The sequence below is a fragment of the Vitis riparia genome, chromosome 13 (assembly GCF_004353265.1).
Source record: "Vitis riparia cultivar Riparia Gloire de Montpellier isolate 1030 chromosome 13, EGFV_Vit.rip_1.0, whole genome shotgun sequence".
NCBI classification, from domain to species: domain Eukaryota; kingdom Viridiplantae; phylum Streptophyta; class Magnoliopsida; order Vitales; family Vitaceae; genus Vitis; species Vitis riparia.
Window position 1 is genome coordinate 21,189,815 of NC_048443.1, and position 14,100 is coordinate 21,203,914.

The 14,100-nt window shown below is 28.4% G+C and overlaps 1 protein-coding gene and 1 long non-coding RNA gene across 2 annotated transcripts; both read left to right on the plus strand.

The window, feature by feature from the left end:
* The first annotated feature begins 218 nt into the window (after nucleotides 1–218).
* LOC117929312 (annexin D4-like) lies at nucleotides 219–3,501 on the plus strand. The gene is made up of 4 exons (XM_034849595.1): nucleotides 219–369; nucleotides 1,871–2,095; nucleotides 3,007–3,078; nucleotides 3,161–3,501. Exons 2-4 carry the CDS (start codon nucleotides 1,985–1,987, stop codon nucleotides 3,383–3,385), a joined length of 408 nt encoding a protein of 135 aa, XP_034705486.1. The 5' UTR covers nucleotides 219–369; nucleotides 1,871–1,984; the 3' UTR covers nucleotides 3,386–3,501.
* A 3,899-nt stretch (nucleotides 3,502–7,400) lies between these two features.
* LOC117927607 lies at nucleotides 7,401–8,401 on the plus strand. The gene is made up of 3 exons (XR_004653377.1): nucleotides 7,401–7,491; nucleotides 7,745–7,923; nucleotides 8,129–8,401. It is a non-coding gene; the product is annotated as an uncharacterized LOC117927607 (long non-coding RNA).
* The last annotated feature ends 5,699 nt before the right edge of the window (nucleotides 8,402–14,100 follow it).

The following is a 14,100-nucleotide window of genomic DNA, read 5'->3' on the forward strand; positions in this document are numbered from 1 at the left end:
TAAAGATATTTATATATTATTTATCATAAAAAAATTAATTCTTATAAAAAAACAAATATTACAATGGAAGTACAAAAGACAGGGAGACTAAAGATACTTAAGATTGGTTTTTGCAATAATATGATAGTTTTTTTAACATTTTTGTGGTCAGGATGCTGTGGTGCAATGGACCATGCATCCTTGGGAAAGAGATGCTCGCATGGCAAGGAAGCTTTGAAAAGAGGCAGTCAAGCATATGGCCTACTCATTGAACTTGCATGCACCAGATCATCAGACGAGCTCTTGGGAGCTAGGAGAGCATACCAGTCCCTCTATAGTGAATCCATCGAGGAAGACGTTGCTTGCCGAGTTGAAGGCATCCAACGCCAGGTTAGTACCACTTTTAGTATATAAAAAAATGCATCAACGTATTGAAGTATATGATCATATTTTTATTATTATATTTGAAAATAAACTTGACTTGGATTAGTGAGATGTTATGCAATTTTTTATAAAGTGAAGAGCATTTCTATCTTATAAATTTATTGAAGCATTTTGACCAATTATTTCTTAAGAAAAATGCATTTGTCTTCCTTTCTAACATATATTTTTTCCATAAATGATGGTTGGGCATAAGGATATGCAATTGCAAATAATCTTTTGAGCCTACTCTTCTACTATTGGAGTTTGGAACTTTTTTTGGGTTCAAGCCACCTATTTTGAGCCTTAAAACCCCATTAGTTGGACTCTTAGAAAGTCCTATAATTGTGTCTTTTCTCAATAAAGGAGTTTTATGTGGTGCAGTCTTAGTTAGGTACTATGAGAGGTAATATATATAGTCATATTAAGGAACCAATCAGAATTAATGTGATCATAATTAGATGATCATATTAGAAAGTAACTTGGTCATATTTGAAAGGTAACTTAGAGTGTTAATATATTTCTAGAAAGTACTTTTAGTATATAAAAAAATGGTTCTTAAAGAAAAATTAATCATTTAAAAAAATTTAAAAATATTTTTAAAAATTAGAAAATCATCTAAAAACACTTGTAAATAACATACTTTTACTATAAACACTTTAAGTAAAATATTGTAATACATTGTTAAAAATGCATTTAACAGTATTTTAATTCAAAATATTTTTAGTGAAAGTATTTTTTTTAAAGTGTTTTTAAAAATATTCTATCAAGTATTTCTCTAAAAGTACTACAAGTGATTTTTCAATTTTAAAAGTGTTTCTAAATTTTATCAATATTATTTATTTTTTCCTTTATAAAGCTTTGAAATGGCTCAAAAGCATCCGCCCAACTTGCTGCAACCCACACCATCCATCATCCTTCAAAAGCATGCATTCTTGTTGTAACCAATCCACACTCATGCATAAGTGGAGCATCCTTTCCACAAACATTAGAAAATTATTCACCCAAAGCACACCACCAGACTTGAACCCTTATTCTGCATGGAATTTAAGTCACTTGCTATAAAGTTGTATTGGTCTGGTTTCATAAGATGCATGTTACATATTATTAGTTCTAAAATAAAATTATTAGTATATATGTATTATAAATTAGTGAAAATAAAATTATTGTAAATAAGTTAATTTAATTATAGTAATTAAATATAATAAAAATATAAATTTATAAATAAAATTATTAACATTTTAAATAATATATAATATATATATATATATTATATATATATATTATTATATATTATATATATCATAAAATAACTTCAATATATGTATTTTTTTTTTATCATTTTTTAGTTTTTCATTATATTTTTACTATAAAATATTCACCGATATGTCCCGATATATTTGATATATCTATAAAATAAGTATCGATATATCCATGATTACCGATATTTTAATCCTTATTGTATCAACAGTTTTTGGTAGCACTTGTAAGTTCGTACAGATATGAAGGATCACGAAAGAATAATGAGGCAATTGAATTGGATGCTCAAAAACTTAATAAAGCCATTAGAAAGGGTGATAAGACGATGCTAATCAAAGATGAAGAGATTGTAAGGATTCTAACAACAAGAAGCAAGCCTCATCTTGAGGAGGTCTTCAAATGTTACTATGATGATTTCGACAAGGACATTGCAGAGGTATAACATAGTCATGATATTATATTTGTAAATTCTTAGGGCATGTTTGAAATATTAGAATATGAAATGGGAACAGGAAATCTATTCCATAGTTCATTTATTATTTTATTTCAAAAATTGAGATAAAAAAAAATACTAAAAAAATTTTTATTTCTTTTTTTTTTAATTCTTGCTTATCAAAGGCACTTTTTATTCTTTACTTAAACATTAACAAATGAATAAAGTGAAAAGAAAAATGTGAAAGTTAATCAATATTAGACTTAAAGTTAGTAGCTTTTATCCTTCTTTGTTACCGTATCTTTTTTTTTTTTTTTTTATCGTTCTTTGTTCTTTTTTCCTCTTTTTTATATTACCTTCTCATCATTTTTCCTATACTATTATTAGCTTTTCACACACTAGAATAGGAACAAAAAAAAACTCATCCCATTTTCTATTCATTTGTAACTCCAAATTATTTATAAATATAGGAATAAAATTAAATTTTCAATCTTGTGGATGCAAAATTCTATCTTTTTCGAATTTTGATTTTTCTCTTTTACATGATGTTATGATTTTTTTTTTTTCTTATTTTCACATACCAAATACATTCTAAGAAGTAATTAGATTGAAATATATACTTTGCTAATAGTTTAACACATAAAATTATGAACATACAAATTATAAGGAAAAACATATTATTTCGAACCATGGAACATTATTTATGCAGTTTTTTTCCCCTATTTTTATTCTTTTTTTGTTTTATAAATTCTCTTTTTAGAAAAAATAAATAAATAAGTAGGACAACAGTTCTCGTTCTCATGTTGCTTTGAACAATTCTTTTCATTGTAATATTTATTAGAAGTCATTTTTCCTCGAATTAGCTTTCAAAAATATTCATTTTAATATAATTTCTCCTTATTTAATTTATTTAGGATCTCGGTGAGGAATCAGGTTTGAAGGACACAATTTATTGCTTGTGTGCTCCTCCAGTGTATTTCAGTAAGGTGAGATAAATTCACTATAATTACAAAAATGATCTTTTTATTTTTATTTGTTAAAGCATTTTTTTTTTCTTTTTAATCTTAGATTTTAGATTCAGCAATGAAAGCTAATGCAACCAAGAATGAAAAAGAGGCCCTAACTCGAGTTATTGTAACCCGAGCCAATGTTGATATGAAGGACATTGCTGAGGAATATGATAGGCAATATAAAACTCCTCTAACCCAGAAGATTGAAGATGTAGCTCTTGGAAATTATAAAGATTTCTTGGTTACGTTGGTCCAAAGAGCTCTGCCTAAAGGAAGTGATTAAGAATGCCTCTCTTGATGGACTTGTTCTTTTTCTTTGAATCAAACTCTACTAATGCTTTATTTTCCTATGTTTGCAAGAGCAATGTGTAATAATAAAAAGTGTGGTGTTCCTATGAAGTGAAACTTTAATAAATCATTAATTCTAGTATGATTGAGTTCCAAAGCATGCTTTTAATTGATTGAAGCATGGTTATATAATAATATTCTATTTGGATTAAGGATAGTGCGTGACAATAACATTTAATTTCAAAAAACCTATCTTCATAGCATTTTTTTTCTTTTTTTTTTTAAAAAATGGCCTTTTGGGCATTAGGTTAATTGGCAACTTCTTCTGAACCAAATCATAAACTCTGAACCCTACTTTAAGTTTGGATTGTACATTAATCAATCTAATTAAGTGATATTTTAAATCAACTCAAGCTCTAAGATGTCGATCCAACTAATTTGACCTTAGTCGCATCGATCAATGCATTAACAAGCATGCAAAAAAAAAATTAAAAGAAAACTTACTTATTCCATCCTTGTAATGCCACTACAACAAATATGAGGTTTTGCACAAACTAATTTGTGATTAAAATTAGTATCTTGTGAAGAAGATTTTTTTTCCACAAATTTTATTTTATTTTTATTATTTGGTGAGTTTGTTGCTCTAAGTCTATGAGCAATTATTTTTAACCACAAAATTTAATTAATCAGAAATGGCTTTTTGATCACCTTCAAGTCTCAAACAATCACACAAAGTATAACTAAATCAATTTTCTCTTTTTGTTATGCAATACTCAAATAACACAATTGGAATGGGTGCTCTTGAAATCATTAGAATTTTACTAGTAATCAAGACAATCTAGTTTCTACAAGTACTGGCTATGGAAACTTCACCTTTGCAAATTATTTTTTAGTGTTTTTGATGCACCAAATGGTTGCATGCAATGTAGGTATCAAGTGCCTATAGATTGGAAGTCCCTGATCAAGTTCCTGAAAATAGGTAAAGAATCATGTATGAATTGTATTCACTTTTTACTCATTAACAATGTGTAGAAAGGAGTAGTTGGAATGTTGCGCACAAGTACTACTTCCATGAATCTAATTAAAGATCTATTACTTCCTTGAAGTTGCTTCAATGCAAAAACCCTACTAGAAATTCTAACTCAGCTACCAAAAAAATTAAAAATTGTGGTTCAATTAAAGAAGATGGAGTAATTTCCATTATCCGCACCTTAGTGATGGCAGCGCTATGTTCATCTTTGTAGAGGTTGGAAGTTGTGATAAGCGATGTGTCGCTTCTTGTACTCATCAATATCCAAATTATTTCTTCATGATAGCATAAACTATCCATGGAAAGCATTGAGGAATATAAAGGCTATGTTGGAAAGTGTGGTTTCCATTCTTTAGAATAAAAAACACTTAAAAACATGTTTGACAAATGGTGACCTAAAAAACAATGTTGTTCTATGTCTTCTCAAAATTGTGTTTTCAAAGAACATATTTAAAGATAAAAAAAAACACTTAGAAGACATATAGCACATCATTCTCACTTGTTCTTTAGCAATGCTCCTTCTCTACTTGAGACTCATCTCTACAAGCACAACTTCATTGGCATCGGCAATATCTAGTGACACCTTGTCCAGAAATTGTTTGATGATTTTTCTAGACCCAAAAACAATAGGGGAAACTTTATGATAAAGTAATACAAGTATTTATGTTTTTGTGAGTATTTAGTTAGGTTGATAATTTTGGACAAATTTCCTAAGTGTCTCTTAACTCAATTTTTCCAAATCCTTCTTTGGACTACTTGCCTAATGAAAATCAAAATGTTGAATTTGCTAAGGGACCAAAAGATGTAGTTGAGGTTGTAAATGGATGAAATGAATCAACCAAGTTTTTCAAATTAGTTATTCTAGAACTATTTATTTCTTAAAAGAGTTGAGGAGGTCAGGACAACTTTTCTTGTCTAAGTGTTTAAACGCCTTGTTTCAATATCGATTTAGATTTTGGTTAGGTTGATTCAGGTTGCTTTTTTCTTTATGTTTTCTTAACCGTTGGATCAAGGGTTTCATTCCATTTAAAACCTAAAATTGATTCCTATTTTGGGATGAGATACCTATAGCCGTTCTCCTTCCCTCTTGAGCTCTCTCTATCCTTATCTAATTAAGTGTTTAGTGTTAAGAAATTCTCTTTTTGATCTTGATTTCCAAATTGTTTTCCATCAAATTTTCTTAAAAAATGGGTTGATTCTTCTATTCCATTCATCTTTCAATTTCCTATTTATTTAGGTTTTGGCTGAAAACTCATTTTCTTCTTCTATTCTATTCATATTTTAATTACTATTTATTTAGGTTTTGGATGAAAACTCATTTTCTTCTTGATTGAACTTCAAGAAGAAGTCGAGGTCAAGCTTGGTGAGGACTTCAAGAATGTTCCAAAAGATGAAGGCATGCAGCTGAAGTGAGAAGGTGTTGGTTAAGCAATCTGTGAAAGATTAGCAAACTTGAGTTAAGTAAAACCTTCTACGCATTGGTTACTCTTGATAGTGGAATTTTTTTATCATTGGTAGATCATAGTTTTTTAATATCTAAGGAGATTTCCACATAAAATCTTGTGTCATTGTCTCTTTTGCTCTCATTCTACTATTTGATTCCTTTCCAATGTTAGATATCATTTGTTACTTAAGCATGTATGTTGAAAGGATGAAATATGAGCTGAAATGGGTGTATTACCTTTTGGATATTCTTGAATAATTTTTATTCATATTGTTAATAATATCAAGAGGTAATTGGAAATGCATTAGGAAGATAATTGTCTTATGAATTAATGTAATTAAGGAGTGTTTAAGCATTTGCATGTGACTGTATTTTAAATTGTGGGAGGGTATTATTGCATTCATTCTTGCTTGTGATATTCTTTATCCTTTGTTGAATAGCTGTTAAAAGAAAGGAATATAAATAAATAGTTGTTAAAAGAAAGGAATATAAATTGTGACGATTCAAAGGGAATGATAATATATGTTAGGGGATCGGGGGACTTGGGAGGGGCGAATAAGTGATTTTATACAGATTCAAAAGGTATTTATAAAATCACCTATTCACCGCCCCACCCCCCGCCCCCCTCTCTCTCTCTCTCTAGGTGTAGTTCATCATTAAGATTCACCTTCGATTTTTAATTCAACAAAGAAGTCATGAAATAGACAAAATGGACTAATGTTGATAAAATAAAATAATATTTTTCTTTGTGCATTCCCTATTCTCCTTCCAACTCCCTTTCTATAAAATATTTTGAGTATTTTTTTTCCATCCAATAAAAGAAAGTAGAAAATCAAACACATGTTTCATCTTTTTTTCTATGATTTATTAATGTCATTAATGACCTTTCTCTTGATAATTCCTCATTAAATAATTGTATGGGGACATGATAATATTTTAAGTTAAATTTTTACAATAATGTATAGAAGAAAGGTTTTAGAAAATTGATTATGAGAGGGTGTTTAAGAGTGATTTTGAAAATTTAAAAAAAATAGACATTTAATAAAATTTTAAAATCACTTTATTTAATGGAAAAAAATGAATAATTTTGGAAATTTTATTAAAATTAGGCATTTGATAAAATTTTAAAAATTACTTTAAAATTTTTTAAGAATCTCTTGAAATGATTCTTAAACTAGTCCTATTGGTAAATGCTTCTTCTAAAAAATTGATATTACTAGGAATACTATCAAAATTACTGCTTTTTTATTTACATAGACACTAAATAATTCTCTATAAAAATAGTTGTAGTAGCTAAAATCACTCTCAAGTATGACTCAAAATCAAATTGAAAATATTCAAGTCTTAAAAATGGATAAAACTTCAAAAATAACTTAAGCAAGTACACTATGATGTTGACATGCAATTAAGACATTTCCCCCCTCCCACAAGTCATTCCATTTTTTAGTCTTCTTACTTACCCTAAATACCCCTTAGCTTACTTATAAAATTAATTCCATGATGGAGGTAAAGAAGGCCACCATTCTTGTTGCCTCCATCAAAAGAAGGAAAAAGAAAACAAACGAAGAAGGGAGAAAAATTATGTCTTTGCCAAATGAGAGTCGCACTCTCACAAAGGCTTTCTCTGGTTCTTTCTCCTTCTCCCTTGACTTAATTTATTTTTTCTAAATCACAAACAACTGCATTCTTTTACATTCAAAATGTTTACTCTAGTTGTACTTATTGTGGTATGTTATTTACTTAATAATTCTAGTCAAAATTTGTGACAATATGGATGATTTCATATGATCTCATGTCCCATATGATTTCAAGTTGTTTCTTTGTTCTTTCATTATTAATATTGATTAGAAGGTTGAAATAATCTTGATTTACCTTTCTAGGAATACTTGGAGTTGACGAGAAATCAATGATGGAGATCTTAGTAAAATGGCATCCAAAAGACTTGACAACTTTTAGGAATGAAAGTTCTTCCATCTTTCTTAAGGATAAATAATTCTTGTTTGCGAGATGGCAAGATTATCATATTGCATTTCTAGTAAAGGAATTTCTGCGTTTTCAGGTATCTATATGTCCAATATAAAATTAGGTATTTATGCGAAACATAAAATTAAAGATATTTATATATTATTTTATCTTTAAAAAAAATTAATTCTTATGAGAAAACAAAAATTACAAGCCAATTAGAAAAGACAGGGAGACAAATGATGACTTAAATATTGGTTTTTACAATAATATGATTAGTTTTTTATCATTTTTGTGGTCAGGATGTTGTGGTGCAATGGACCATGCATCCTTGGGAAAGAGATGCTCGCATGGTAAGGAAGGCTTTGAACGGACACCCTCAAGCATATGGCTTACTCATTGAACTTGCATGCATCAAATCATCAGACGAGCTCTTGGAAGCTAGGAAAGCATACTAGTCCCTCTACAGTGAATCCATCGAGGAAGATGTTGCTTCCTGAGTTGAAGGCATCAAACGCTAGGTTAATACTACTTTTAGTTATGTTTTTATTTCTTTTTTTCTTTTTTGCATCAAACTATATTTGAAGTGTATGAGCATTACTTTTAGTTGTTTTATTTGAAAATAAAAATTGACTTAGATTAGTGAGATATTATGCAATTTTTAATCAAGTAAAGAGCATTTCTATCTTATTAATTTATTAAAGCATTTTGACTAATTATTTCTTAAAAAGATGGCATTCGTCTTTATTTCTAACATATATTTTCTCCATAAATGATGGTTGGGCTTAAGGATATGCAATTGCAAATGATCTTTTGAGCCTACTCTTCTACAATTGGAGTTTCGAACTTTTTTTTTGTCCCCATTAGTTGGACTCCTAGAAAGTCCTATAATTGTGTCTTTTCTCAATAATGGAGTTTTATATGGTGCAGTGTCGGTTAGGATACTGTGAGAGGTAATATATATAGTCATGTTAATGAACCAATCAAGAATTACTATGGTCATAATTATGTAAGATGATCATATTTAGAAAGCAATTTGGTCATATTTGAAAGGTAATTTAAGAGTCCGATTGATAGTATTTCTAGAAAGCACTTCTAGTATAAAAAAGAAAAAAGAAATCTGTTTTTGAAGAAAAATCAACTATTTGGACAAATGTAGAAAACACTACAAATTTTTGTTTTAAAAAAATCATTTGTCAAGTGTTTCTCCAAAAAAATACTATAAGTGACTTTTCATATTTTTAGAAGTGTTTCCTAAATTTTACCAAACATCCAATTTTTTTCAAAAACTCTTTTTAGGCTAAAAACACTTCAAGAAGAAACACTGTCAAATACACTCTTAAAGTGCGTTTGGCAACTTAAAGTATTTTTAATGGAAGTGTTTTCTTTAGAAATATTTTTACAAAAACCATATATCAAGTGTTTCTCCAAAAAATACTATAAGTGACTTTTCAATACTACAAGTGATTTTTCATATTTTTAGAAGTGTTTCCTAAATTTTACTAAACATCTAATTTTTTTCAAAAACACTTTTTAAGTTAAAAGCACTTTCTAGAACTATTGTCAAATATACTTTTAGAGTGCGTTTGACAGTAATTTTAGAAAATGTTTCTAGTCTTTCTAACACTTGAATGATATAAATTTTTAAGCATTAAAAATGTTAGAAACACTTCTTAAAATCATTGTCAAACGGGCTCTTAGTTTAATTATCTATCAATATCATCAAATATCAACTCAATAGTTGAGATTTCATTTTAGTTTGGTCCAACACTTCAAAAACTCCATCCAATAATCTGTACAACCCCTAAGCCCAACCATAATAAATTGGACTTCAAGCTTTATCATATTTTGGATCCAATTTGAAGTTCATTTATGGGCCAAAAAGCATAAGGTGGTGTTTGTTTTTTTACTTAATTTTAAATAGAAATTAAAACTAAATAGTGCTTAATATTGTTAACTATTAGGTTGTTTGTTTTTTTAATATTTTATTTCTATTAAGCATTAAAAGGTAAAGAAAAACAACATGGTACTTTATCCATTTAGAAAAAGCCAAATATTTTGATTTTTTCTATTCAACCAAATATTTTAGTTTTTTCTATTCAACCAAAAATTTATAATAAGTCATGAAAAGTAGAAAAACAAACAACTTAAAGTCCAAAAGCAAATTGCTTTCAATAAAAAGCTAAAAAGACAAACACACTCAAAGTCTTGTTCTTGACTAAACCTAGCCCATTGTATGTCGTAATTTGAAACTTGAAAGCCCATTTTGCCCACCAACGAAACATAAATCTTTTCCTCCCACATCTTTGATTTTGGAGAGCTTTAATCAAACACATTCTCTCTAATGATAACTAAAAACTCATAACCACATAAAGAAACCATGTAACAAATATTATTATCAACATGAAATAATGTAATGAAAAATTGCTTCTTGTATCAACAGCTTTTGGTAGCACTTGTAAGTACGTACAGAAATGAAGGATCACGAATTAGTGATGTGGCAGTTAGATCAGAGGCTGTAAAACTTGGTATAACCATTAATAGACATGGTGATAAGAAGAAGTTATTCAAAGATGAAGAGATTGTAAGGATTCTAGCACAAGAAGCAAGCCTCAGCTCAAGGTTGTCTTCAAATGTTACAAGGAGACTTTTAACAAGAAAATTGAAGAGGTATAACATAATCATGATATTATATTTGTTAATTCTTATGGCCTGTTTGAAACATTAGAATATGAAATAGGAATAGGAAATCTATTCTATTTTCCAATCATTATTATATTTGAATTATTTCAAAAATGGAAATGAGAAGTAAAAAAAAAATGTGTTTCCATACATTTATATGAAAAAACCACCAAATGGGAACTCAAGTTTATAAAATGCAAATTTCAAGTAGTTATCTAAAAATAATTAGCATTTCATGCACTTTTTGCTCAAATTACAATTTTGATCATTGAAATACTATATTTTAATGATATAGATACTATATTTGACTAGATGAGTGCATAAAACTTGAATTATTTTTACAAAGTTCCTATTTTGTAATTATTTTTACGCAAATATATGAAAACACACTTTTTCCTTATTTTTAAATGAGTGAATGTGTGAAAACACAATTTTTCTTAAGTATATATATTATTATAAAAAAATGATTTTTTTTTTTTTTTTTTTTTACATAATACATGTCATCCAACATTCCTATCATATTTTAATTCCTCCATATCAAATGCACTTTTTATTCTTTACTTAAACATTAATAAATGAATAAAGTGAAAAAGAAAAAAAAAATGAAGGTTAATTAGTATTTAACTTAAAAGTTAGTATTTGTTATCCTTCTTTGTTATTTTATGTTCTTTTTTTTCTCTTTCTTTGCTCCTTTTTCCTCTTTCTTGTATTTCCTTCTCTTCCCTTTTCCTCTACTATTATCACTTTTTCTTCCCTTTTCCTCTACTATTATCACTTTTTCACTTCAAAACAGTTAAAAAAGAATTATGTATTTGAAACCCTAGAATAGAAAATGGGTATAGGAATAAAAAGAACCTATTCCATTTCCTATTTATTACTTCTAAGTCCAAATTACTTATTAAATATAAGAATGAAATTAAAATTTCAATCTTGTGGATACAAAATTCTTTTTTTTTTGTTTTTTGGATTTTAATTTTTCTCTTTTACGCGATGTTATGATTTATCTTTATTTTTATTTTATTTTCACATACAAAATATATTCTAAGAAGTAATTAAATTGAAATATATACTTTGCTAATAGTTTAACATGTAAAATTATGGACATACAAATTATAAGGAAAAACATATTGTTTTGAATCATGGAACATTATTTGTGTGGTCCACTCATGTGCCTTTTTTTTACTCTATTTTTATTCTTATTCATTATATTGTTTTTAAACTCCAGTCTTTTTTATAAATTCTTTAAAAAAAAAAAAAAAAAAAAAAAACAATTCTCATTTCTGTGTTACTTTGAACAATTCTTTTCATTTTAATATTTATTAAAACTCATTTTTTCCTTGAATTAGCTTTCAAAAATATTCATTTTAATATAATTCCTCATTGTTTAGGATCTTGATGAGACAAGTTTGAAGAACACAATTTATTGCTTGTATGCTCCTCCGATGTATTTCAATAAGGTGAGATAAATTCACTACAACACATTAAAAAAATAATCTTTTTTTTTTTTTTTTTGTTGAAGCATTTCTTGGACTATATTTTTTTTTAATCTTAGATTTTAGATTCGGCAATGAAAGTTAACGCAAACGAGGATGAAAAAGAAGCCCTAACTCGAGTTATTGTAACCCGAGCCAATGTTGATATAAAGGACATTGATGAGGAATATAATAAGCAATATGGAACTCCTCTAACCAAGAAGATTGAAGATGTACATTAATCAAGTTTAGGTTGTACATTAATCAATCTAATTGAGTGATATCTCAAATCAACTCAAGCTCTAAAGTTGATGTCAATCCAACTAATCTAGCCTTAATTGCTTCAATTCACACATTAACAAGCATGCGAAAAAAAAAAAAAAAAACCTATTTATACCATCCTTGTAATGTTTGAAGTGTCTTGACTACCACATCATCAAGAGAGACATTGTTCCTCTTGTAGAATAGCTCTTTGATCACCTTCTAGTCCTTCTCAAATCTCATAGCAATCACACAAAGTATATCTTGATCAAATTTGCTCTTTTTGTTGTGAAATATGTAAATAACATAATTCAATTGGGTTCTTGAAATCATTAGTTTCTACTAGTACTAGCTATCGAAATTTCACATTTGCAAAGTATTTTTTAGGGTTTTTGATGCAACAAAAGGTTTCATGCAATGCAGGCATCAAGTGCCTATGGATTGGAAGTTCCTCAAGTTTTCATGAAAATAGATAGACTCAAATATGAATTGCATGCATTTTTTTACTCATTAACAATATGTAGAAAGGACTAGTTGGAATGTTGCACACAAGTACTACTTTTGTAAATCTAATTAAAGATCTACTAATGCTTCCTTGAAGTTGATTCAATGCAAAAACCCTACTAGAAATTCAAACTCAACTACCAAAAAAATTGTGCTTCAGTTAAAGAAGATGAAGTGATTGCTATCATTTGTAACTTAGTGATGGAAATGTCATGTTCATCTTTGTAGAGGTTAAAAGTTGTGATAAGCGATGTGCTGCTTCTTGTACTCATCAATATTCGAATTATTTCTTCATGATAGCATAAACTATCCATGGAGAGCATTGTGAGGAATATAAAGGCTTTGTTGGGAATTGTGGTTTCCATTCGTTAGAATAAAAAAAAACACTTAAAAGACATATGGAGAGCACATTGTTCTCACTTGTTCTTATTTGATGATTTTGCAAAGACCCAAAAACAATAAGGGAAACTTTATGATAAAGTAATACAAGTATTTATGTTTTTATGAGTGTTTAGCTAGATTAGTAATTCCAGACAAATTTCCTAAGTATTTAACTTAGTTTTTCCAAATCCTTCCTCAGACTACTAGCCTAATGAAGATCAAGATATTGAATTTACTAAGGGACTAAGGTATATAGTTGAGGTTGTAGATGGATGAGATGGAATCAACCAAAGTTTTTCAAAGTGTTTCTTCTAGAACTATTTGTTTCTAAAAAGAGTTGAGGAAGCCAAGACAACTATTTTTGTCTAGGTGTGTAAATGTCTTGTTCCAAAATCGATCCAGGTTTTGGTCAAATCAATTCAGGTCTTTTTTTTCTTAACCATTGGATCAAGGGCTTCTTTCCATTTAAAACCTAAAATTGCTTCCTATTTTGGGGAATAGATATCTGCAACCATTCTCCTTCTCTCTTGAGCTCTCTCTATCCTTATCTAGTTAAGGGTGTTTGGTTGTCAAGAAAATTCCCTTTTTCATCTTGATTTCCAAACTATATTCCAATAGATTTCCTTAAAAAAAAAAAATGGGTTGATTCTTCTATTCCATTCATCTTTCAATTTCCTATCTATTTAGGTTTTGGGTGAAAACTCATTTTCTTCTTGATTGAACTTCAAGAAGAGATCAAGATCAAACTTGGTGAGGACTCCAAGTATATTATGGAAGATGAACGCATGCAGCTAAAGTGAGAAGGTGTTGGTTATGTAGTCTATGAAGGATTAGCAGGCTTAAGTTAAGTAAAACCTTGTACAAATTGGTTGTTCGTCATATATCAATGATAAATATAATTTACAAATAAATGAATATTATAAAATTTTATTTTAAAAAATTAATTTTTTATTTTATAAGTATAAAAAATAAAA